The sequence below is a fragment of the Lutjanus erythropterus genome, chromosome 22 (genome assembly GCF_056507025.1).
Source record: "Lutjanus erythropterus isolate fLutEry1 chromosome 22, fLutEry1.hap2, whole genome shotgun sequence".
NCBI classification, from domain to species: domain Eukaryota; kingdom Metazoa; phylum Chordata; class Actinopteri; order Lutjaniformes; family Lutjanidae; genus Lutjanus; species Lutjanus erythropterus.
The window spans coordinates 16,060,383-16,087,857 of record NC_139338.1 but is presented as its reverse complement, the minus strand read 5'-3'; the positions used below and the strand labels follow the sequence as shown (position 1 = coordinate 16,087,857).

The window sequence follows — 27,475 nt, the reverse complement described above, 5'->3', positions numbered from 1 at the left end:
AGAGAGTTGTGATTGTTTAGTTTTGCTGTTTTTCCACACTTAAAGGGATAGTTTGGATTATTGGATGTGGGGTGTATGAGGTACTTATCGATAGTCAGTGTATTAGCTACAGTAGATGTTGGTAGACAGGCCTCCGGATTGAAGAAGCAGACAGGAGTGGCAGCTCAGAGGCTAAGCAACGTACTGCTGTGATTGAGGTCAGCAACAAAACATATTTTATTCACATAAAAAAAGAGCCCACCTAAAAATAAAATCAGTAAAACACTGACTGAGGCAGCAGTACTTCAGCAGCTCCCATGTTTGGTGAGGTAAAACTACTGATTTTGCTTACATAACAGCAGTTTCTAGTCAGAAAAGACTGGCAGATTCTAAATGTAGTGTACACTTTAGAGTGACAGTGATTATTTTAGTTGGACCTTTTAAAGTGTCTCCAAACTGGCGGCATGTCGACTGACATCTATTGTAGGTAATACACTGACATGGTAATACACTATGGAAACAAACCCACATCAAATAATCAGAACTATCCCTTTAATAAACCACCAAATGGCTGGTGTCATTAGTGTGAAGCTTCAGAGTGTGAGGCACTGATGTGAGTCTTCTCTGTAAGGACAGTTTCATCTAGTCTTACTATAAAAAAAAAAAAAAAAAAAAAGACAGATGCATTGTTCTTTTTCCTTTTAAGGTTTTTGCCCTGATGAAGCCAAACACGCTGCAGGACTCCAGAGTGTGAAGACAGCAGGCAGGGGTGAAGTGAGTACTTGACAACAGTGGTTAATCCTCTCTTTCTCCAACATCCTTCCAGGAAACTTCAGGCATCTTCTTTTGTACTGGTTGCAACACATTTTCCATAACAAAAGTCTATAACCGTGTTCACTGGTTCACAAGGTGTTGCTCAGTATTTACAGAGATGTATTTACAGAAAGGTCTGATCTCGTCTACTGTCAGAAATCAAGATCCATCTCTTCCATTGCCACCATGTTGGCGTCTGTGTCGTTAATGGTCTCCTCATCGGCTGGTTTCAAACGTTTGGTCACCAGCTTGAGGTTGGTCTCGTGGAGGATGACCTGGGTCAAGTATTTCTCTCGTTTGATCTGTTCTTTGACGGTGTACGGGACGTCCGGGATCATGTAGGACAGGACGAACTTAGTAAAGTAAACTATGTGCTGTGAGGAGAAGAACAAGAGGAGATCTCCATTAATCTGTTTTAATAATTAATATTTTCTTTAAGTGTCAGAGACATTTCCTGTTTATACTCACCTCTACAACAATTATAAAAGCCATTTTGGCAGCGATCACATGCCAGTAGGAGCTGGTGTACTCATACTCCCTGGGGCCCCCGGGGGGATACCGGAAATCACGATACCTAAAGAAGAAAAGTTTTAAATAAATAAAAAAAATATTCAGTGTTTCCGCTTGGTTTACTGCTTTGTGGAGTTTCTAGTTTATTGTTTACAGTTTATAGTTTATAGGTTTTATTGGCCAAGTACATGTAAATATACAAGGAATTTGAAAGTAAAGTTGTATTTTTCAAGTCTTTCCCACATTCATTTTCTGCTTTACAGCTTTTATCCATTTTATCTCATCTTAAATTAAATAATTTAGGGGTTTTAGACTGTTGGGCCGCCAAAACAAGTAATTTGAAAACATCTGGGGCCCTGAAACTAACATAATAAAAAAATACAAAAATAAAAAAGAAGAAATCAGGAAGTCAAAAATATAATTAAATAGATCAGTAAATAATACTGTAAGTTAAATATTTAAAATATATGTTTAAAATAAATATAAATGTTTTCCTTTCAGCTCTGAATAGTTGGTAAAAATTAAGAAAAAGCTTTTAATTTCTTTTCCTTCGCCACCAAACATTTTAGCAAACAAATCAAAACTGAATATATATTCAAAGAGAATTTATTTTATTCAATCTTGTAATAATAATAGGCTGAATGTGAACACTGTTGCAAGAAGCCCACTGCATGGAAGTATTAACATTTGTTTTAATTCTGCACGCAGTAGTTTTTCTAGTAGACAACAGTTAACATGAAAACTTGGGCACAGCACATACAGGTGAGTCTGTCTTTGTACCTGCAGGTGGTGATGTTGGGAACTTTTCCCATGGGCTTACTAAAGTCGGTGAAGTCATTTGTGTTGAATACAGACAGTGAGCTGTTGATGTAGCCCTCCATGGTGTGAACAGAGTGATTTCCATATGGGTACACCGAGAAAGACCAGTAGTAGACCAGCCGAGGAATCATGTCTGATGTAAAAGCAATGATCATCGCCTGTTGGACACAAAGTAAATATAGTGTGACTGTTGTATTTCACTGAACTGCATTATATGAAGAAACTAAGAAAAGAGTTCCAACAAAAATTGAACATTCAGCTTTACAAAAGTAGGATTTACTGAAGCATTGATGTGTTAGATTACATTAGATAAAAAAAACAAACAAACAATATCTTGGTATAAACGGTATCTTACATTTGTTGCAACAGCCAGTATAGCGATGCCTTGAAGGATGGGCTGCCAGGCCCCGATATCCTGCGCCTTCTCTGGGACGACGCGTCGAAACTGCGTGGTGATTTTCCAAGCATCAACCCGAATCTCAAACAGGTTGTTGACCAGAGCCAGGACCGGAGCCAGAGGGAAGGAGGCCACGAACAGGGTCACAAAACCAAACTGGATCACTGTCAGAGACGAGATACATGTAGTTCATTACTTGCTAGATTCAAACTAGTTTATTTAATTAATTAATACTATTAAAACCTAAAGAATGTCTTAGCTAATAAAGACTTTCAGTGAAGCACAAAACAACTGCTAGTAAATAAGTGTAGCGCTGTCTGATCAAATACTCTAACAAGTTATAAGTAAAAGTTTTGAATTTAAAAGTACTTCAAGTATCTAAAGTACAAATACTTTAAAAACTGTCCCCTGTGACTGACACAATATATGTAACATTACTGTGTAAGCAGCTGTTTTATCTCTGGGTGAAGCTAGGCTTTCTGAAAACATAAATCTGCTTTAATTGTTTGAACTTTTCTTTAATCTTTGTCAAACCATGTGGGGAGGGGAGGGGAAAATATCTCTCTGGTGGAACACATAACAACTCAGTCAACTGAAACACAAAGGGCCCAAATGAAAGCTACTACATGGAGTGTTTAACTGGTTATGAAACAGTCTAAATTTAATGCTGATGCCACTATATGACCTACATAAGCAAATGAGACTATCTGCAAGAAGACTGTTTCTCTATAGTTGTTCTTAATGGGTCAGATTCCACAAGAAATCAGATGAAATGAGTCTGTGTTCACATCTTCCCAGACAAAGTTACACTGAGTAATAGATTAGCCAGTTAAAATAAACAGAAGGATGAACATAATTTTATTTTTGACATTATATAATGTAGAAACACTACCACCTTTGTCCACAAGGGACCTCCACAACCACTAAAATAGGAGAGTTCCTTGTAGTAGTTTAAATACTAATTTTTAAGAAGTCGTCACAAGTCAGAAATACTGAAATCCCCTGGTTTAATATTCAACAACTGATGTAAACTCTCTCTAATCTAAAAAGTAATTAGACTACAGCTGTTTAAGAACAGCTGGAACAAATCTTACTCCAGCCCCGAGTAACAACTAACCTCTGCTGAATGTAACCTGATGACCTAGTTTCTGTGGTGCAACCTGTTTTATTATTCAGTGAAATGGAGTAAGTGTCCACTTAGTAAAATCGTGCAATATAATTATGTTCAAACGTAAGAACAACCGGCTCCAGGTGTGCAGGTGTAAATGTGGCAGACAAAGATTTTTTCCCTCTTACCCATCTCAAGGTATTCATAGAAGAGTCCTAGTTTTGAAACAGGCTGGAGCCGGTAGTCCTGCTCCCAGCGAGGAATCACCGTCTCTGAGGTCTTGTTGGTGCAGTAGCGGAAAATCAAATTCTTCACCCACCTGCGGTGTGATGGAAGAGATCAGATACAGTAGCAGTGACTCGGTAGGACAGCAGAAAAATCAAACATAAAAAATTGTTGTTAGATTCTGACTTCTTACGGTAGCAAGACCTCTTGGATGTTGTTCCAGATGGCTTTTCCACCCATGATGATCGAGAGCTGAGTGGTCAACTCGATCAGACAACCACCCGGATCACACTGCAGGACAACACGACACAAAGTATAAGAATCAAGGATAAGAAGTGAGAAAATGCATCAAACACGAGAGCTAGATGAACAAACTGTACCTCCTCGTTCCGGTATTGTCCCAAAAAATAAACAGGCTTTCCAGGATAGCCAACCGCTTTCCCTTTGGCGAAGGCGATGTAGAAACAGGAGGAGTAATAGTTGACAAACTGAAAGAGGAACATCTTCAGAGTCAAGCTGTTCTCGTAGTCTGTCTTGGTCCGAGGAAGCTCTGTTGTTGTGCGTCACATAAGAAAAGATTCAGGAATGAACCACATGCAGGTCAACACTGGACAGAAAGACAAGTCAAACTCACCGAAGTCTGTGATCCAGATGGCGACCCGCTCGTAGAGAATGTTGAGGATCATAATCACAACAAAGCTGATGAGGGAGGCTGTGACAGACGTGGCCATCTGAGGCGTCACGTACTCCTTTAAAGGTTCCAGGTCCTCAGTTCGGAGTCTAGCTGAGAAGGCAAAGAATGCAGCCAGGCGGTAGATGGTGATGGCCACAATGGACGCCACAATCAACAGAATCTAAAGGACAAAATACAATCGAAAAATTAGGTATATTAGGTATAATCTGTTTTGAAAAATTACATGGTTCTGGATTTTTTTTCTTTATTTATATTTGATCTAGTATTCTATTCTATTCTATTCTATTCTGAGTTTATCTGTATATGTTATTTGTGTGTGTATCATGAGGGACAACAACTCTCATTTCATTTAACCCTGTGTTGTATAACGATAAATAAATTACCTCGATACCATGATAATCGTTTACTAGAAAGAACTATGAATTTAGTACCAATTATAGTACACTCCCAATTAATAATCAATTAAATATTTAGAATAACGTCAGAGTCTTTGAACACATTAAGGTCAATATATAAGGAAAGTTAAGTCCCAATAACAATGAGTGATAAATGAATATTCATTAAACATAGTCAGTGTTTAAAATGACCTTTTCTTTCGAGGAAATTGTCTTTTCCCAAAAAATCTGTACTAAATTACATATTTAGTCACATAATATTAGGACTAGGAAATTGTTAGTGAGGTACATATCTGGAAAAAATTAAGTGTTAGCAAGAGAAATACATTGAAATAAAAATGACATTTATCTACATTACCCAGAATAAGACTGTCCCAATTCCTATCGACACCCGAACACATCGTCCACAGGATGTATAGGGCACTTTTTCTTTCATCTAAATCACAGAGAAACACTATGAAATACTGGACTTTAACAACAACACGGCAAAAATCAGGTTCAATCCAAATTAAAAACCAAACATTTTATATTCATATATATTTTATGTTTTTTTGTTGTTGCATGACCACAGATCTTTTCAATCATTTAAGTAATTCAACCTTTAGTTTAAGTCAGAAATGAATTATGATAGAGACCATATTGACAATGTAGCCAATTCAAAATAAATAAAGGCTCCTGGAAAAAAAACAGATAAGAAACTTGGATAAAAGTTGCATTAAAAAGCAAAAACAATAAAAGCCACAATTAAACCTTAAGAATAAATAAAAAGAGCTAAAGATTAAACCACTTTTATGACTATGGGATAAAAGATTAGCTGGAAAAAAAGGTCTCTGTGTATGATTTACCCCTGTGACAGGGTTTTTCCTCTCGTAGACACACTTGGCTTCATATTCTGGACGAGGAGGCTCTTCCTGCTCCAGAAACTCCACGGTGTCCCACTCGTACTCCAGCTCCGCCTGGTAGCGCTTCCAAAACTCCAGGAACAAAGTTACTGCAGACAGGAAATGAGCAGGAAAAACAAACAGAGGAGCAAGGTGAAACAAGGAAACAACATTATATACACAGTATTATCTGTGCCATCCTCCATTAAAACTTATGCACTGTAAAAATATAACGCTCATAAAGATAATAACGTAAATGGAATCTTTTGTAAATAATATTAACCTTACCCCAGATTGACATGAAAACTGCAAACACCAGGGTTCCATAGTTATCAAATATACAAAGTTTCTATGAAGATGAAGAAAAAAGACAAACATGGGAGTCAACATTTTCACAGTTGTATCCTGCTTACATGCAAAACTGTTGCTGCGCCACTGAGGAAAATAACAGCCACACACATTTAAATATGGAAATTGTGTAACTGTATTGTGTACTGGTACAGTGAGAACTGTAACAGGGACCACAATGGTCTCAAGTGAAAATTATGCAATAAAGTTAAATTCTAGCTGATATTGTAACAGTAACACAAGTAGAGAAAGTAGGTTGCTGACTAGAATCAGTCAGAACAGGTCCAGTAATGTTTGTTATAGATATATCTGCAAGAATAAGCCATGACACGCTAGTGGTTATACCAGTCCAAACCAGGCTGTAGCAGTAAAATCCTTGAGGGCACTGAAATGAGCCATGGTGTTATAATATATATAATACAACTATCAAGAAACACTTTACTTTAGAGGATATATTACTAAAAATGTATTTTTCTGTCAACTGCATATTGAGTTAGATAAATGGAGTGGAGGATAAAAAAAATGCATTCAGAAAGACTGTTGAGATAAAATAAAACTCACTTTAGAAGCTTCACAGGTGCTGTTCAACCTCCAGTATTTGCATTCCCTGTCACACTGTGGGCACATCACAATTTTGCCTCCTATTTCAGGGTCACACACCTCTTTGCTGCAGGATTTTAAACACAGAACAGACATTATGAGACAGACAAATCTACAAAGTGAAGGACAGATGAAAAGCAGAACTACTGTATTACACTTTCACAATAACACAATTCTTCTCCAAAACGTCATACACACATAATTTAGTCATTGTATTTCATCATAGAAAATCTCTTGGGCAATTTTAGGGAGTGTACCTCCAGGTGCTGGTTTCTTGAGTCTTGTAGCCATAGATGAAACAACCCAGACCCACCACAGCAGCCAGAGTGAGCATTATTGTGTAGAAGCCCAACCAGGCAAAGTAAATGCCAATCTTCTCCCCGTAATACTTCCTGCAGGGAGGAAAAGAAAACTATTGTTTTAAAAACTATAACTGTGACTCAACTGTCAGGAAGACAAAACTCAAAAGAACAGAACAACAAAACAAAACCAAAAAAAAGATTCTCTTCCTGCTTGAACACACAGGAAATGTGTGTAACCGTGTTTAAGCTGAACTGAAATGCTGTCATAGGTATCATAATTTCACTACTTTTAAGTTCATTTTGTGACGAGATCATAAAAGGTAGTGTTCACCTGATGAGATCAAGCGGTTGCATCTTGTAGAAGCTTTTGGGATGAGCCCATTCTTCATAGAGGAGAAACCTCTCGTTGGGGCAGCCGTCCTCTGTGGACTTGACATTAAACCTGCACTGAAAGGACCAGCAGGGAAATAAAACAACCAAGGGTCAATTTAAACAGCTTTTTAGTTCATTAATAGCATGAAACGATGATTAACTTGAACATTTAGCTCGGAGTTCAATGAAATACTCAACATGTTGTCACACATGAACCACTTTTGTATGAAAAGGACAAGCTTACGTCATGTAGGGGATAGGCAGCTTTGTACACTCCACCATCCAGCAGCTTGGTGATGCCAAACTTCTTTACGTTCCCTCGTATTTCATAAGGAGCCCGACTCAGGATGTAATATGCCTGAAATAAGAAGAGCTTTAATGTTTAAAACAGAATTTATTTATGTTAAAACTTCTGGAAAATTGGCTTGAAATATTAAAAATGCTTGTATGATATTGAAGTTGATTGTCTCATTAATCTGAGTGAAAATAAATATTCATAACTATAAATACACCTTGTTCAAAAAGAAGCTCATTTTGCTGTTTAAACCATTTCTCAAGACCGTGTAGGTGTAACAGAACCTAAATTACAGAATTTGAAGGCTACTGTGGATTTGGATTTCCAGTGGTTTTAACCTCATCCTTGAAAATAAAAATGAAACATGAAAAGAATTTGCAGGCTGCAACGTCATGAGACGACTTACCATCCTGCTCCTCATGGACGGGGTGAAGAACTGATCCTTGTCCTTGACATAGAAGTAGTCCAGACGGTCTTTCTCAAAGGGGGCGGTGAAGTACTCAGATTCCTTGGTGATCAGGTTCTCGTTGGGGTAGAAGTGTTTGGTGATGCAGGAGAAGATGCGCCACGGGGAGGGGCGGGACGACAGGTCGTTGGGCTGGATGGGGAGCTTGATGTGCAGGACCTCGGCATAGGTGCACAACATGTCCCACGGCATGTGGACTTTCACAAAGAACAGTTTGTCATCGATCACCTGCAGAACACAAAGAAGGATTGTAAGTAAGTATGAGATTCAGCAAGAGAAACCTTGCAAAGAGTACAGTCCACTTACAGACTTTGTTGCCTCCAGTTCCATCCCCATCTTCATCAGGCTGGCCTCAAAATACTCTCGCCGTCTCTAAAGAGAAGAACACAGAAAAGAGTTTGCATTTCCATTTCATAACTGTACTGGATTCAATGAGCTTACATGCATGACTTGTGTACAAAACATGCAGTGTAAATACAGAGAGCATTAGTCAAAGAGCTGACAGGTGTATGTACACAGAAGTGTTTAATTTAGATACATTTATTTGACTTAAAGAGGACAGAGAAACACACATCTACAAATATCAAGATAAACACCTTTCCATTGTGTTATTTCATATGAAAGATAACATATTTTGCCTCTACATTATCATTATTGATAACATTAATCACAAACACAAATTTGCCTCAAGAGGCAACCGGAGAGGACTGTCACGGCTTTACCTTGCCGTCAGACCGCCTCTTCTGATGGGATATTTATAATCCAAACAATCCTTTTAAAGCAAACTGCAGAATAGCTCACAGCTCACTTATGTGGACATGTTCCAGTTCCATAACATAAACATTACTTACACTGCACATAGTGGAAAAGAACGATGATAATTAGGCAAGTCAGAGCAAGTTCTTGTCGAAAACTATGGTGCTACAGTGAACTGAATGATGATTACACTATTACACAACTTTTCCCAAGCCAAAAAACACATGAGGAAACACTGAATTAGTATGAAAAAGTATGAAATGTATCTAAATATTAGAGAGAGCACCACAACAGAATGCTGAGGTACAATGAGTAAAATTATTTAAACTTTTTTAAGAGTCATTTGATTCATTAGAATCATTATACTTGTTCACTTAACCCTGTTATATCAGTCCCCTTCTAAGGAATACCTTTAAGAGACTGTTGACAAAACAAAAGTCAGGTACTGTTACTGTTTTATCCAACCCTGTTTCCATGACACAACAGAAGTGCCATAAGTGCAAGGAAATTCAAGCCAATATTAGCAAATATTCAAAAGTCAATTTAGCATAATTTTGAGCTAACAATTGAACTACCACTGTCTAAAGTGAACCACGCCCTTCTCCTTGACAGAGAACAAAGCATGACAAAGGTTTTGCAACTTCTGTTTAACACACGTTTGGCTCTGGAAAAACAAAGCAAAGGGTGTGCCTATTAGAGACCGTCATCTCTCTCATCCCAAATTGGATTTAGTCTGCTCTGGGATGATTAAGGATGAGGAATTGCCCCGGTCCCAGAGGCTCAGTGGTGAAGTCTCTGACTTGCCAGAGCTCCAGCAGCCAGACTTTTCCAAGGAACTGGATAAAACTGGCTGATCGGCTTCTACACATGTGCCTGTGTGAGTTGCAGGGTCATGTCTTCTGCCTACGCTCATTACATGAATTTAATGCTTCATAAAAAACAAAACATCCATCATCCATTTATCTTATCAGTGTGTTTTTTATCCATTAAAGATTTAATTTTTTGCCAGTTGTTACTTTTTGATTTTACTTTTACAATTTACCATTTAAAGGGATAATTAGGTAGTTGTTGATAGTCAATGTCTTACCTAACAGTGGATGCCAGTCAGCATGCCACCAGTTAGCAGAAACACATAGGGGAGAAATAAACTGCTATGGACAGAGTCTGCAACAAAAGGTATTTTAATTCACCTAATAAAACCAATATCAGTTTAAGTGTGCACCATAATAAGAATATTTTCACGGCTGTACTGTATTTTCAAACAGCCTTTTCTGATGGGAGCCAAATATAGCTCAATCCAAACCAACCAAAATCCAGAGGCAAATTCAGTCATTTTACTTCGTGGAACACTGGAGCTGCTGGGTTACCGCATCATCAATCTGTTAGTTATCTTGCGTCATTGTGTTACTTTGGTCAATCTCAACTATCCTTTAAAAACACCAAAGTCACACAATAATGGAAACTAACTAACAGATTGAGGCAGCAGTAGACCAGCAACTCCTGCCTTAGGCGAGGTAAAATTACTGATTTTGCCTATGGAGTTTGGTTGGTTTGGAGTGAGCGATATTTGACTTATGTAAAAGTGGTTTCCTGTCGGGAAAGACTGTAAGGTAAAGCAGTGAAAATATTCTAAATATAGCATACACAAAATTATACTGATTTATTTTTGACAGATCTTTTCTAAGTGGCTAAAACACCTTTTACTACTGACCCTGTCCACAGCAGTCTGTTACTAGGTAATACACTGACTATCAATAAGCACCTATTATAACCTCACATCAAATAATCCGAACTAATCCTTTACTGATGTATGATTTAAGCCTTTACAGGTTATAGTCTCCATTTCAAAACCACTTGGGTGTTCTGATTGCAACAGAGCAGGTAACAGGTCTGTGGTCTTTCCAAGCATTATGTTGCACGTCCCTCATTGTAAACCTGTTGAGAAAAACACCAGTAGCAACAAACAACACACCCTGGTGTGTCTGTTCATGTCTTAGTGTCCTTAATTTGTGCAACCCTGCATGGGTTCTTGACATTCAGACTTGTGATATGTAAAGAAAGATTAAATATCCTGCTGAATTAACATGTAGTTCTACAAACCCGGAGCAACAGTTTACTTTCTGATTGACTCTGTTTATACTCTGTTTTGTGAAGTCTTCAAATTTCTGGACCAAGGTTCAACAAAGTTCAAGTTTTGATAAGGACTCTTATGACAAGACTGATTTGATTTCAGTTCTCTTGGCAAACTTTTGGTGGTGTCAGTGAAGAAGTAACGCTCTTTCAAACTGGCCTCGGGGAATGTAGCCAGCAGCTGGTCCTGAACAACTCACAGTTCAAAAATGTTGAATGAATATAAAGCAGAGTATAAAGGAACTACAAAAACAATATACGCTCAGCTGTTCCCTTTCCTGGATAATTAAAGGTAAAAGCATTATTGTGCACACGGTGCTGAACGTACACTGGCACGAGTGATTGACTTCAAGTCATCGACTGCCAACCCTGCCGCAAATAAAAACTCCCTTTACAAACAGGCGAGAGTCAATCCGGTTGGTATGCGTCATAAAACAACACAAGGCATATCATATTTGACCGTGTATTTTCTTAGAATTAGAAACTGTAAACAGAAAAACCCATCAGCCCAACTTAAGATGTGAACAAGCATTTACAGGCAGAAAAAAATAAAACTGAAATAAAAAGGTGAATATGTTGTATTTAATATGGCAACTTTTTACTGACTATTTTAATCAGATAAACTCATGAATTGTATCAACATGATGTTATTCACACTTATATCAGTGACATCCCTTTTTGCTTTTGTTTGTTTTTGTTTTTCTTCTATGAATAAATGTACAAAATATATAAAGATATTGAAATGTTTAAATAACAAATAAATTAAAAGAAGTCAAACAGATTAAAATTTAATAATAATAATAATAATTTTAGGGCAACACTGAAAGTTTAAAAGTTTCCAAAAACATTTTGGTAAGATGATTTTTCTTTTCAACTTGAAAAACCACAAAACAAAACAAAATAAAGCTGGAATCTTTGAGTTTTAGAGACCAAAAATATATTTATTAAAAGGAAAATGAACAATGGTGAATAATTTAATATTTTCAATTGTAAACATTTAATTTTCAAGTACCCATATAATCACAAATGACAATTTTTCTTAAAGAAGAGAAGAAGTAGAAAAATAACGTACTGCAACAAAATTTGAGGTTGTCAGCAAAATTAAAAATTTCTCAACTTCTTCTTCTTTTTTCTTTTTCCAGGAAATGGAATGTAAACTAAAAAAATGTATTTTAAAAACTGGCTGTGAACCTTTGCAATATTTGGGTGCCTGAAAATTAAATGGTTTTAACTGAAAATATTAAAATATTAACCATTCACTATAATTTTAATGAATGTAATGAACAATTTTTGAAAATACATTTTTGGGGGGTTTCTAAAATGTAAAGAAGCAGAAAAGTAAATTATCTCAACAAAAGATTACTAGTTGGTAAAACTTTCCAAACTTATATCGCAGTAAGTTACTTTGAAATTTTGAGTTGTCTCAACTATGTTTTCACAGTGTATCACCTTTTACAGATACTTGTTGTTTGTGGGTGGACTACTTTGTGTACGTAAGTTTTACGTAAGAGCTGTTTGTTTAAGAAAATGCGAGACCAACCTTGCGTCGCTGGAACGTGTGCCTCTTCTCAAATTCCTTCTTATCTTCATCCTCATAGACCAGGATGAAGTCGATCCTCCTCACCCCGTCGTTGAAGAATAAGGAGTCCGGTTTGTCATTAAACTCTGCCTGAGGGCAAAAACAAGGATGATCAGACAACTCTGCCTCCTGATACACGTACACCTCTTCCTCCATAATGTCATACATGGTGAACAGAGAGGACGGTCAGCGCAGACAAACTGTTAAATACTGACCTTCACAAGACTATTTAGCTGGTGATGTGGGCCATGCAGGAGAAGTGGGAAGAGTCATCAAACATTACGACACACGCCCTTCAGTGCTCTCTCTCTCTCTCTCTCTCTCTCTCTCTCTCTCCCTCTCTCTCTCTCTCACCCCCCACATATTCAAACTTGTGACACCGCAAAGTTTTAATAAAACTCTTGCAAGCATATGCATCCACTTAATGATTCAGTGACTCCAGTATCTGCCTACTGTTGAGAAAATCTTAACTTAATATAGATTCTTTTGGCTACAGGATTCATAATAATCATTACAAAAACGTCTCCCTGCCCACCTGAACAGTATGACAACATAAATAAAACAATCAATCATTTAATATACATTACAGAGTACATTTGGTCGATGTGCTGTAACTAGCTGACACCAAATAATGTGTAGACTCACCTGTAGTGCTTTGGATATTATTGTTCCTTCTTTAATACTGTGATATGTTGGTAAGAACTCCTCGGGGTAAACTGTGAAAAACAGAGCAAACACAAAAATGTGATTACAAACACTTGAAGAAAATAAAAACTTCATGGATATTGACTTGAGCCCAAATTCGACCAATACATAAGCAGACTGATATTATCATGCTGTTATCACAGATATAGCCTCATGTATGTTTCTAACTTATTTTCTTATGAGATAATGATACGGTCAGTTGAAAATCATTATTATTATTTTCTGAAAAGTACATAATTACATGACACGCTCCTGACTCACCTGTAAGGGACAGACGTTAAAGGAGTATTTAATCATCATACATGCAGTTTAGGTCCAACTTACCCTCACACACACCTACACTGTTACCCTAACACTCCAGGGGTAATAAGAGGTAATATAACCTTTTATTTACATGTGTAAACCAAAACCCCAAAACTGTTAGTGAGGGGTAATATAACTTTTTATTTTCATGGTTAAACTCAATGATATAAACTTTTATTTAAATTTATTTCTCTTGGAAAAGTAAGTAATACTATTAATATCATAATATAATATTATAATATGATTACAAATCAAGTAATGTTCACTTACACTGTGGTCCTAAATTCTAATTCATCCACTACTTTTGGATAAGGTACTTAATACCTGCAATACTGATGATTCCCATCATCCTCTACTTTGCTTTGTGTTAATTAGCAAATGTTAACACACAAAACTAAAATGGTGAATATTATGTTAGCATGTTTGATGTTGGCATTTAGCTCACAGCTCTGTGGTGCCAAAGATGCATGACTGTAGACAGTCTTGTTTTATCTTTATTTGCCAGTGAAGGTATTGCTGACCTTCAAGGCTCTGCTTCACTTTCGTACACTCTCATGTGGCTGCAGACCAGAACAATATCCATGTTCTACCTCACTAGAGCTCACTGAAGGAGAACAGACGGTTACTCATTTCCAAAACCAGCAACCCTCCTCCTGCAGGCCTGTTTCCCCCCCAAACGTCATGCTGGTGTTGCTGCTTTTTTTTCTTTTCTTTTTTTTTTTTTTTTGTGCTGCTTGCACATGATTGCGCACTCACTACATTATAATACTCCCTGGAAAAAAATATTAGTAGGTCACCACTCTGGCCTCTCCACAGTGTGTGCTGCAGTGTTTTCCAAAATATTCCTTTGGGGAATCCGCCCTCAATACTCGCAGCACTGATCACAACAAAAATAAATAAACAAAAACAATATGATCAACTTTTGTATGCACTATTATATGCATCATAATTGTATTATAAAGGCCTTTTTTATGAAACAGATGGCACCAACATCCAATATGGAAAGTTCTAAAATCTTTCCGTATAAAGCACAGCCCAGGAAAACTAACTGAAGACAGATGTTGTTTTGAAAACACTGGCCATAGTAACACCCTGGGAAACTTAACTGGGGAATCACTGCTAATTAAATAAAACTGTCCTTTGACAAAAAGTCCTCAACCAGCCTGACAGTATGAACTCCAACAAAGCTGGTTATACTAGAAAGTCTGTTGGTGTTTTTGTTGGTGAACCAGGGACAAATTAACTGCTAATCCTCAATGACTGTGCCTTCGGCTACGTTTATTTTCATGCTGACTTAAAGCTGGAATCTAACAGACTGGCTTTTTAATATCTGAGTCCTCTCACATGTTAAGAAGATGGTACAAAGAAGGACAGATACAGATATCTGAGGTCATGCCGTAGTGCCCACATACTTATTTTCTACTGTCACCACTTTGCAATGTAAAATAAATTAAAATGTGTACCAGCTTCAGAGTCACTAAACACAAGAGAAATCAAATGAAACCCCTGCAACCCACAGTGAGTCAGTATGATTCTTTTGAAAAGCATGTTGACTCTATGCCCATAAAAAAAAAAGAAAATCTGCTTTCTCGCCACAACCCAGTGCTCACTTCCTCTGTAGAGAACATCTTCCATAACAACGCACGATATAATAATAGCAGACCAAACAAACAGAAAAAAGGCAGAAAGAGCTGTGACAAACTAGAGATCTTTGTTTTTTTGCAACCTAAAAGTGTGTGATACACATTTTATTTGGCCTAATGGCTAAAATTAAAACACCTAACTCTAAAAGTTTAATGCCAGCCACTCCCAAGTGTCTTTCTCAGCACCTGACAGGAAATTCTTCTCTGCATCAAACACTGGGGCATTTTATGACGTGGTAGAAGTCGAGTGTCTTTCACAGGAGCACAATCAGCCCCAAGATCTTGCCTCAGTGATAGCAGTTAGTGCCTATATTTGTATGTGATGCATATGAAATTAGATCACTGATAATTCATTTTCACTGACACATGGTTGCAGCAGTGAAAACCTACCTCCTAACCTCTCTCTCACGGACAGGCACTGACCTACAGGCACTTTAGGGTACACCTAAAAAAAAACACATTCAGTTTAAGTGTAAGCTATATTTAGAATATTTTCACTGCTTTATCTTGCCATTAATGGTCTCTCTTATTAAACCAAACTCCATTGGTGAAATCAGTAATTTTACCTCACAAAACACAGGAGTTGCTAGCTTCCTGCAGCCTCAGTTTGTTTGTGTTACTGTGTGACGTTAATTTAGATTCACTGAAATTGCACAATAACACAAACCGATCGAGGCAGCACTGGTCCAACAACTCCTGTCTTCTGCGAGGTAACCCATTTCGACCCATGGTTGGTTTGGAGAGAGTGATATCTGGCTGATATAGCGGCGTTTCCCACCAGAAAAAACTGTCTGATGGTGAGATAAAGTCTTGAAAATGTTGCAAATAGAGCATACACTTTAAGTGATGTTGATTTTTTTTTTTAGGTGGCTAAAATACCTTTTAACACCTCTGAACTGGAGGTGTGCTGAACAGGATCTACTGTGTGCAACACACTGACTATCGACAAGTACCTCATACAACCCCACTTCAAATAATCCAAACTATCTTGTTTAGATGAACATCAGGTTCACTGCACCAACACCATAGTTGTTAGGTACATGTTAAAAATTAGACCTCTGTAACACTATAATGCTCATTTTGCACATTATTCTTTTGAAACCAACTACAAAAGAAGTAGGCTATATTATATGTCACTCATGTGTGTTTTTCTTCTGTTATGACAACATCACAAGCTACAACAAAGTGTGAACATTAATAATTAATTAAAAATGAATATAAGCTCCATTAAATAGAGTGCACTTTGGCACTATTTTTGTGGCCCAGTGTGAAAAGCACTGGTCATTTCCTCATGATCAAGGCCTTTTAAACACTGCACTGTTGACAGCAATCAAAGTTAACCCGAAGGACAATTTGTCTCTCAAAGAAAAAAGGATGAATGCAATACCAGATGTCACTGTGGACAGACCAAAACACAATGGAGCTTACAGACTGAGAGACCTTTCCCTCATGAGATGACAGCTGTACAGACACTGCAACACACTGTACTGCAGCTGTAGGTTTCTCTTGTTGTGTCCCAAAGATAACTTGCGGTTTCAGTTTGTAAAGTCAGGAATGTAAGACATACCAGACACAAAAGAGTGTGGAGAGATTAGATCAGTGCTTCAGCGAGCCATACCAGATATCTAAGAAATAAACAGAGTTGCTTGCTGTTTTTTGCATGTGTCTTTTAAACAGATGATTGCCTAATGTCTCTTATCTATAACCTGTATGGCAGATATGGTGGTGCCAGCTAGTGCCCTCCTAAAAATGGTTGCACCACACCCCCTCTGTTGCCCTGCTACACATGCAATGTGCACGATCTGAAGGTTAAACAGACTCCTACTCACATAACTTCATTTTCTGGTCACTTACTCAACATAACAATATTGTGTTTTTGTTCAGTACAGAAATTATGAGCCATTCATATCAAGCAGATCTCTTACTTAAGTAAGTATCTTTAACAAAAGTAACTTAAGTAACTTTAACAAAAGTAAAAGCAGCCATGGTGCAGCAAAGATGTGCATGTCAGTGTTATGTTATCATATATTATTGTAATATTACTGTTATTACTAATAATAATTTGTAAATATGGATGATGCCCAAAGATTGAGTTGGCTGTTCGCAAGTTACCTGGAGAAAACCTGAGAGACGAAGGAAAAAGTAAACTGTAGGGTTGTAACAGTTCCTCCCAGCGTACAGTTCACTTGAAATTTATTTCAAGTATTCTTTTCTTCTACTTTCTGAGAGACTATAGTGGAACTTTATTATGAGATAATTTGTTTTATCATTTTTGCTTCTCTACAGCATGTGTCACTAGAGGATATATGCTTCGTAGCACAGTACTGTCCTGTAATCCCATGTGGGATGGGCCAGGTGTTTGGCATGATGCAAATAAAAATACTGATAAACTAAAATAAAAATAAACTAATTCACTAACTATAATTTATGCATTAACATTTAAGCAATATTCCAGTGATGATTCTAAACTGGCCTATCTTATCTATTGATGAGTAGTTCATAAAACTGCAGCACATATTTTTAAGATGACAGTATGATTTGTATGTAGAATTGACATATATCCTCAGTGTTACAGTGAACTGAAAAGTTTAGTAGTTTTCATACTTAAGTCTACTTTAGGCTGCAGCAAATTAAAAAATCAAGTAAAGTACAATTATCTCAAAATTGTACTTAAATATTCTGATTAGTGTAAGTTGGTCTACCACTTTTAAGTTACTTAAAAAGTTGTTTTAAAAAAGTTACACCCCTGAAAGCATCACTGTCTCAACTGGGAACAAACTGAAGTGGATGAATGAGTGGGTGTGAACTTTCCCACAGATTAATGTTATGGCCCGTGAGATGTATTTCAAGTATCACATGTACAGCTTCTGACATAGCTCGGATTAAGTCCAGACAGACGGTGTCCATGAACCCAAACAACATTCACACCAAGACAACAAATATCTTGCGAAATACAAAATTATTCTCTCACCAACTTCCTCGTCTATCATGCCCACTTCAGTATCACCCTCCATCTCGTCTGTCTCGAAGATGTCGTTGCTGCTCATAGTCCTGATTTGACGGAGGATCCAGTCACATCACCGAAAACAAGAAAAAAAAAACTTCACTTATGTTCCCACAGTCGACTGTATATTACAATGGCTTTAAAGCGCAGCCCCTTCCTCCGCGCATTCTTGCACTATTTCTCAACATTGTTTCAGCCGCATAAAGTTGGAGTCAAGTTGTGACTTGAGAGAGTGGAAACCAAACGGGTGGGGTCGGAGGCGGAGGTGGAGAAGAAGGAGGGTGGTGGTGTTGTTCACCCAGATTTGACAGACCAGGTTACGCCCACTTTACATTCCAAAAAAAATAGTTCTTCATCGCTGTGGCATCTATGTCGGAAAACACTGTATTAGTTTTATATTTTTGCATGTTTAAATATTTCTAGTCAAACCGCATATTTTAATTTATTTTGTTTAAGACGTTTGGTATTAAGTTTGCATCAGCACCGAGGAGCCCGTGACCGACCACGTAACCGAACTTCATTCAATTAACGTCAACTTTAAGGGAAAAATTCACCGTTTCCCCATACCCGGTCGCAGGTTATAACTTCAAAGACCTTTTCGTTAATCTTACAGCTGTCTGCTGTCCTTCGGTGATGATTACATGTTTGTTTGGGGCGATGCAAACGTTTAAAATCATACTTTCCACACACTTCTCCGGTCATAACGGAGCACACAAGAGCAGAACGCACCGTTGGTCATAAGTTTTAATTGTTGCTTTCACCTTATTTAGCCAACAGGTCATGATTCTGGGCAGACAGACGAAATATCTTTTAAGGTGCAAACACGTTGCTGTATAACAGTTAAAACATAAAGTTTTAATTCCATCCATCGAAAGGTTTGAGTAGAAGTTACTTGAGGGATGCTCAGATTACAAATGGGGTAGGAACCATTTAACAGTGCGGCTCAGCAACAAGGGGTACGAAAACGGTGACGGAACACCACTGGACATATTTCCGGTAGCGTCTAGAAGGGAACCGCTGATTTGCGAAACTCTCGCGAAATTCGTATGCTGTGTTCCTTCATTGAGCAGATTGTACAAACTAATTACGTTTCTTATCGTGAACACGGTGTAGTCAAGATCTGGGCACGGTTAGGGACAAAAAACATCTGGTGCGGGTTAGGGAAAGATGTGATTTGGTTAAAATTATCACTCTCGCGAGATCTTTCGCGGGTTTGGGGTTTCCTTCTCGAGAAGACCTGTATTTCCACCAACAACAAACCTGCTAGCCTGTAACGGCTAATGTTAGGTGTATTGTTTATGCTAGTCATTCCAAGTGTGTACAATAGTGAGGTGATGATCGTTTGTAATCGGGTTAAATAGACACATACTGCGTTGTGTTACACAAATGCCACAATGGGTAAGTGTACATGTTGCTGGTAATAAACATGAATCAACAAACAAATGATTCCGGGTAGTGTTAGCTAACAGGCTAACGCGGTGGTCGGTGTCATGCACCTTGTCATGTTAGCTTGCTAACCACTCTGAGTTGTTGGTAAATATCAAGCCCGTAGACTAGCTAAATGTGTCTTTCGTTTGGTGGTCAGTTAGTTTGTCTTAAAACTTGACATAAAGAAAGCAGCCACACTGCTCAGCCAGTTCAGATAATTTACTGACTGGTAAGCGTTCCGCTGAAAAAGGTTTTCTTCAGGTGGGCTAACATTCGTGCAATATTTAGTCCAAAAGTATAAAACATGACAGTTACAGTTTATCAACGGATCCTGTCCTGTCTACCACCAACTAACACATCAATGTGGTGCTAAAACGGATGTTGCATTTAAGATGTTTATGTGGATGTAATGTTTGCACAATGTTTATTTAGATATGATCACTGTTATGTAACACAATATTATATGAATGTGCTTTGTTTTTTATTTTAACATACTAATCAGGCTTTTTTTTTTTTAAAGAGACAGTTCACCTCAAAATCAGAAATACATATTTTTTCATCAGATTTGTAGTGCTCTTTATCCATTTAGAATGTTTTGGTATGAGTTGCAGAGTTTTGAAGATATTGGCAGTAGGGATTTCCCAAAGATTCATGTCACTCTTAACATTTTTTCCCCTTTGTAGTATACAGGGTATACAGCATTTTTGTATTTTTCTGTTACAGATCAATGCACATTGCAGATGGGCAAATCGAGGATGTTCTCAGTGTCTCACAAGACAGTCTTTGTGGTGGACCACTGTCCCTACATGGCAGAGTCAAGTCGCCAGCAGGTGGAGTGTGATGTGCTGACCAAGAGTCGAGCTCAGGGGGTCATTCCTCTGGCCCCTGTGTCCAAGTCCCTGTGGACCTGCGCTGTGGAGTGCTCTATGGAGTACTGCCGGATCCTCTACGATATTTATCCAAGGGACAAACTGGTTAGTTTCTTGTTTTAACGCAGACTGAACTATTGTAGAAAAAAATATTTTAGCTCCACCACTGAAGTAGTAAATGCAGTACCACTGAAGTACTACAATTTAACAAGTGTGAATTTGGACACTGTTGAAAAAGACAGGGGAAACCTACATACGAGCATATGCTTAGAAGGTTTTAGTCAGTGTAATTACAGTGCACCAGTGATGTCAACGCTGTCATTAATCTTTTATGCCACCTGTTTAATTTACAGGTTAATTACATTGTCAGTGATTCAGAGTTCCACATCTTAAACAGCTGGAGGCGGGAAGACCAGAGCACTCATGAGGTAACCCACCGCCTGTAAAACTCAGTCACACAGTAACAAGTATAACTTTGATTGTTACTATACAGCAGGTGCTGCAGTGACTATCATTGGATTTTAAAGCTGCATTTTCAGCAGCCACATTTTGGAGAAGTGCATCATTATGACAAACATCAGTGACCACATTTTTGCAGAAGTCTTCTTCAGAAGTAGACTTGCGATATGATTATTTCATTTTTCCTCTTCGCTGACAGCTCATGTCAGCTCTGGCAGCTGTTGGGCCACCCAACCCACGCGAGGACCCGGAGTGTTGCAGCATCCTGCATGGGCTGGTGGCTGCAGTGGAATCGTTATGCAAGATCACAGAGTTGCAGCACGAGAGGCGCACGGCACTGATGGACACAGCCGAGAGAGTTGCCAATAGGGGGCGTATTATCTGCCTCACTAACGCTAAAAGGTAAACACTGGTGGAAAAGCAACAGCAACCTTCAGCCAGATGTTGATAAATTCCGCTAAAATCAGTAGGCCTAATATTTCTAGCATTTTGCTCACTTCATTTACTTATATAGAGGATCAAAACTAAGACAAACCCATAACAATATGAATAGAAACAGATTTAAAAATGACCATAGAGTTGAATTAATGCCTCTCTGGAAGTGTCAACAGCAACTAAAATTTCACAAATCTAGTATTAATTAAAGGACTGTGTTATTGGATAATGGTCTTCATGTAGCATAATAATATATATATTTATAAAAGAAGTTCTTGATGTGTGTTATATCATTTAAGATTGCTGTGCTAATGCAGTGCTCTTTTTCTGTTTTATCATACAGCGATACTCACGTGCGCATGTTGGAGGACTGCATTCAAGAAACCATTTTAGATCAAAACAAGTTGGCAGCAGGCTCAGACAGGTCAGTATCAGATGAAGTGTGAAGAAATGTGTCACTCACTTCTTAAAATTATTTGATTTTAATGTGGTTAAAAGATGCTGAAATAATTATCTCATACATGTGATGCTACATATTCCACAGTGCTTTCTTCAGTTTGGAGGAAGTGATGAATGACTCAAACATTTGTTTTCTTACTTCTAACTCATAGTTGTGTGTTTCAGGCTGATGGCTATCCAGCAGTGTGACCTGGTTCTAGTTCACATCTACCCACAGGGTGAGGACACACTGGTGTCTGACCGACCTAAGAAAGAGGTGTGTGAGAACCACCATCATAGTTTTCACTGCTGCATTATAAAAACACAGTGAATGAATCAGACAAAGAAGACTTACTCATGAGTTTGTGTGAAAACATGACACATCTGTGCATCTTCCTTCCTTGTTGCCTTAGATCTCCCCTCTGCTCACCAGCGAGGTTCACAGTGTTCGTGCAGGGCGGCACCTGGCCACCAAACTTAACATTCTGGTCCAGCAGCACTTTGACTTGGCCTCCACCACTATAACAAACATCCCCATGAAGGTAAGTGGACTCTTGCCTTTGTCTGGCCTTGCATTTTAAAACTCACATCAACTTTTTTGTTATTTTGTGCTAGAACAAAAATGTTTTCATGTCTAGAATGCAGTAAACCACACCCTCATTCTACTTGATCGATTGCTTTGTTCTTTAATTTTCTCTCACAGCCTTCACTCTTTTTTTGCCTGCTTAATCTTCATGTATGAGCCTTTCCTCACCTTTAAACACTCATGCAACTTTACAGTCTCATCTTTTTTTTTTGTTGATCTCATCTGCACGTTGATATGACTGTGAATCTGCTGCTGGTTTCATGCTGTATTTTCTGTTTTGCTAGCCCACATTAAATGTTTGCGAACAGGTTAGTACTCTTATCACACACACATCAAAGTGAGGAAGGGTCAGAGTTTACACCACGTAGTGTGCAGTGTATGTTTTGAACAGTTGGTCCACAGAATTTGCTGGTGAGGCTCCAGTAAAGGACAGGACAGGCAACTCTGGTCTGACATTGGACACCCAGGAAATGCAGAGGTTGGAATGCACACCTGAAATTACTGTCTGTTGTAGATTAAATAATATAATAACTACATTGATGTACCATGTGTTTTAAAAATTGTTTAGGAGAATCAACAATTTTAAGCTGTTTTAATCAAACTCTTAATAAAAATATGCATATGCAAGTTTTGCATTCAAGTGTTTTTATGTCCAAACATCTGTGACCAGCGTTGCCTCTTCTGAGTTATTAAATACCGTCAGTGTCTGTCAGGTGTTTACACCTTAAAAGTTGTCCCAACTTTCTCCTGGTCTCTGTTTCTCCCATCAGTTCCCACTCATCCCCCCTTTAGTGTCTTGGTGTGGTCCATTGTTTTGTCTGAATAATTAGTTATTTAAAACCTGACCTTTAAATGTTTAAACATGATTCCACCTTTAGCTGTCCCAAACTGCTGTTTTTCCAAGCGTAGACAGTTGTCAAATTTAAAAAAAAGTTTGTTTTTAGATCATTGGTTGCCAGGTCTCCCTGGATTATATACAGCTGGTTTTGCAATATTCAGAATTCTTGATTTATATAAGAAGTGTAGGATCAGTAATATGTGAGTTTGAAGGATATTAGCATTAAACACCAGTGTCTGGTGTGAATAGAAGAAAACATAGTTGAGACCCCCAGAGAGCGATTCTTTTTCTTTTACTTTGTCCATCATCATTTTATCTTTTGGAACATGAAATCAGCAGTGTTAATGTGTGTTTGTGTCCGTGTGTGTGTGGATGTTTGTGTGTTAGTTTGCACATTTTAATATTTCAAGAGCTGACCTCACACTGACCCGGTTTTGTTGTTGTGTCTGCGGGTGGACAGGAAGAGCAGCACGCCAACACATCAGCCAATTACGACGTTGAGCTCCTGCATCACAGAGACGCTCACCTGGAGTTCTTTAAGAGCGGTGGGTACTCATGTTAAAAAAAAATTAAATGACTTTTATTAATTGTTCCCTATTATAAGAAGTGATGTTTACATTATAAGCACCATGTTATATCCTGTATTCTCATTGATTTTATGTATGCTTAATATATTTTAGACTTGAAAATGAAAATCTTGTATGTCATCTTTGTGTTGTGCAGGAGACTTGCATATGGCTGGCACCAGCACTCGAGAAAATGGACTCAAAGAGACGATTACACTGAAATGGTGCACTCCACGAACCAACAGCATAGGTGAGCACAGTCATCTGAAGTTCCTGTTTGTCAGTTATTATTTAAATTGAAGGGGTTTAAGCTTTAAACGGCATTCAGGGGGAAATATTTCCCACTTTCTTTCTTCTTTAGGAATTAAAATTTTAATAGATATTTGGTATGTAGAGAACTCTTTAATTCAGTGTGTCCATTAAGATTTCAGTAGTACATTTTCAAATTTAAATTACATTTTCTACAAATATACTCCTACAATAGTTTTGCTAGATTTTTTTTATTATATTTTTTTAATACGTTTTTGTCAGTTGTCTAATAGATAAGGGGTATAAGGGCATAAGGGGTGTATTGTGTACAAAAGAGAGTTATCCTCAGCAGCAACTATGATCTGAGAAGCCCGATTTAATTGTATTACGTGTGTTTTTTTCTACCTCAGAACTGCATTACTGTACAGGAGCCTATCGCATCTCCCCCACAGATGTAAACAGTCGTCCCTCGTCATGTTTGACAAACTTTCTTCTTAACGGTAAGCCGTTTAAACCCTCTTTCTAACATGCTTTGTCCATTATCCAGTTTTCTTGTCTTGTATCGATCTCCAGAATAATTGTTGGTTGGTTGACCACCTCTCTTCTTGACTGACCACAGGTCGATCGGTGCTGCTGGAGCAGCCGAGGAAATCGGGCTCAAAGGTCATCAGTCACATGCTCAGCAGCCACGGAGGAGAGATCTTCCTGCACGTCCTCAACAGCAACCGCTCCACCCTGGAGGACCCACCCTCCATCAGCGAGGGCTGCGGAGGCCGAGTGACAGACTACCGCATCACTGTACGTTCAACTCCGCTTCAGTGTTCCTCCATAAATAATCTATAATCGTATCAATAATCCTCAATTAACAACTGTTTTTGTCTGTTTCAGGACTTCGGTGAATTTATGAGGGAGAACCGGCTCACTCCTGTGTCAGAGTCCTCCCATGATCCCTCGGGGAAGCTGCCGGCCGAGAGAGCCAAAGCTCAGCTGGAACGTCACACTCGATACTGGCCGATGATCATCTCGCAGACCACCATCTTCAACATGCAGGCGGTAAGCAGCACGCAGAGATGCTCTAGTCAGGGTTTCTGTGAGAGCTGCAATGATTAATCAATCAATCAATTATGAATGGAGTATGGAATTAATCAGCAAGTAATTTGATCATCAGTTAATTGGTTTGAGTAATTTTTTAAGGAAATTACATTCACAATGGTCTTGAAAAGTCTTAACCTGTAGAAACCCTGTCTTGTTCCTCTGGATTTTCTATCTTATTAAGTTTTCTGTGGTACAAATGAAGCTTCCATCACGCCCCGAAATATTTGGCTCATTCGTCACTGATGATAACATCTGCTCATAAAAAATAATCTTCTATGCCTCCATGTTGGCCCACATCCTCCTCCTCCAGCTCATTCCTCTGTCTCTGTGTGTCCTTCCTGCTTTCCTCCACTAGGTGGTTCCTTTAGCTAACCTGATAGTGAAAGAGACTTTGTCTGAGGAGGATGTTCTGACCTGCCAGAAGACCGTTTACAACCTGGTAGACATGGAGAGGAAGAATGACCCTCTGCCTATTTCCACTGTGGGATCTAGAGGCAAAGGCCCCAAGAGGTATTTATTCAGAATAATTTTCTATCATTTATCTTTTAGTTAAATGAACATCAGCATCACAATTCCTGAAAGCAAACTGTAAGCAGTCACTAATGTCTCTGCGTTGTTGTTCTCCCCAGAGATGAACAGTACCGTATAATGTGGAACGAGCTGGAAACATTAGTGAAAACTCATGCTGGAGACACAGACAGACACCAGCGGGTGCTGGACTGCATCATCGCCTGCCGCAGCAAACCTCCCGAGGAGGAGGAGAGGAAGAAGAGAGGGAGAAAGAGGGAGGAAAGGGAAGACAGGATGGACAAAAACGGCAGCAAGGACACAGACGACAAGAGCTGGCAGGACTCAGACAGGTCAGTGGTGCTTGGATTGCTGAAGACAGTGGCAAAAGAATATTTATTGTGGTCACTAAACTTTCTGTTTTTTTTGTTTTTAACCTGAAGACTAAAGGGTCTGCTGGATAAAGACGATCAGGAGTCAGAGGTCATCAAGGATTCCCCGGACTCTCCTGAGCCTCTCGTCAAGAAGCCGCGCATGTCCACAGAGGAGGTTCAGCCTCCAGAGAGAGCAAAAGGTACAACCCTGATCATACTTGTCCTCCTTAGAATAGAAACCACCTCAAAAGTACTGTGAAGTGAAAAACTGCTGGCTGTTTTCATGCTCCCCAAGTGTTTTATTTTCCATTTCTTAAATTCTTTGTAGCAAAGATTGACATCAGTCACTGATTGTAGGTTCCATCACTGGTTTCATTTCTGAGAATGCATGATTGTTGGGTCTTTCTTTTGGAGACTAGAAATATCCTGTAGTTTTTCTTTAACGCCAACTACTTCACTGTAACATTACTGGACACAAGAGACAACAGATTTCTCTGTCAATATAACACACACACTAATAAATGTATTGCTTTAGTTGACTACATTTATCATCTACCATCACTGGACATCCACATCAAAAGTGGTGAATATTCCCTTTAAAATAACATGACCTGGATGCAGATAAGTGGAAGAGAGGAACTGATGATTAGAGCTTATTCCAGCAAAGAGCCACTATAGAAACTACTCTGCTGGGTGTATGTGTGTTTTTTATCTGTGCTGTTGTCTTACTGTTGCTGCAGGTCCTGTCTCGCTCCTCACCATGTGGACAAACCGCATCACTGTCGCCAATTCCAGGAAGCACCAAGAGTTTAATGGAAGAGCGAGCTCAGTGAACAACAAGTTTGAGCTGTACCAGCAGCTCAAAGAGGAGAACGGGTGTGTTAACTGTGAAATATCAATAATACGTCACTTTATTCCTCTTACATTGAATGTGAACACATCTTTCATAGTTCAAACAGGATCGAATCTCAAAATTCATTTCTTATGCATCAAACCTTTCCCTGTTTTACAGGATGGATGTTCATGAAAATGGAAAGGCTTCCAGATGATGTTTCCACCAATCCATTGCTCCCCCCCTGCCAAGGATGAGATTGTGGACCACAGTGTTTTTCAGACTTGGGTGTCACCTTATGTTACCAAAACAAGGACATCAATTAAGATAGACAGTGAACTCTAACGAGGAATTTCTAATTTTTTTTACCCATTATTTTGTAGATATGCTGTTCACATATTGTGTAACACAATAAAAGTTGTTAATAGAGAGTTTTGCTGCTGAGTTTTACATTTTGGGTCTGAGGGATATGACT

The 27,475-nt window shown here is 38.5% G+C and overlaps 2 protein-coding genes across 2 annotated transcripts; one reads left to right on the top strand and one right to left on the bottom strand.

Moving 5' to 3' along the window:
* Positions 1 to 615: 615 nt before the first annotated feature.
* Positions 616 to 18,651, bottom strand: ano6 (anoctamin 6). The gene is made up of 20 exons (XM_084710645.1): positions 18,292 to 18,651; positions 13,315 to 13,385; positions 12,631 to 12,759; positions 8,511 to 8,576; positions 8,145 to 8,432; positions 7,688 to 7,801; positions 7,403 to 7,518; positions 7,027 to 7,161; positions 6,731 to 6,836; positions 6,110 to 6,170; positions 5,786 to 5,931; positions 5,299 to 5,376; positions 4,486 to 4,705; positions 4,232 to 4,401; positions 4,045 to 4,142; positions 3,815 to 3,945; positions 2,477 to 2,682; positions 2,083 to 2,279; positions 1,261 to 1,366; positions 616 to 1,166 (listed from the first exon to the last, which is right to left on the bottom strand). The coding sequence occupies exons 1-20, from the start codon at positions 18,365 to 18,367 to the stop codon at positions 945 to 947; spliced, it is 2,736 nt and encodes a 911-aa protein (XP_084566771.1). The 5' UTR covers positions 18,368 to 18,651; the 3' UTR covers positions 616 to 944.
* Positions 18,652 to 19,430: 779 nt separating this feature from the next.
* Positions 19,431 to 27,431, top strand: ints13 (integrator complex subunit 13). The gene is made up of 17 exons (XM_084710646.1): positions 19,431 to 19,722; positions 20,476 to 20,726; positions 20,975 to 21,049; positions 21,280 to 21,482; positions 21,859 to 21,939; positions 22,140 to 22,230; positions 22,367 to 22,495; positions 23,838 to 23,922; positions 24,101 to 24,193; positions 24,603 to 24,692; positions 24,812 to 24,990; positions 25,081 to 25,245; positions 25,643 to 25,797; positions 25,917 to 26,147; positions 26,238 to 26,368; positions 26,909 to 27,044; positions 27,181 to 27,431. Exons 1-17 carry the CDS (start codon positions 19,719 to 19,721, stop codon positions 27,215 to 27,217), a joined length of 2,136 nt encoding a protein of 711 aa, XP_084566772.1. The 5' UTR covers positions 19,431 to 19,718; the 3' UTR covers positions 27,218 to 27,431.
* The last annotated feature ends 44 nt before the right edge of the window (positions 27,432 to 27,475 follow it).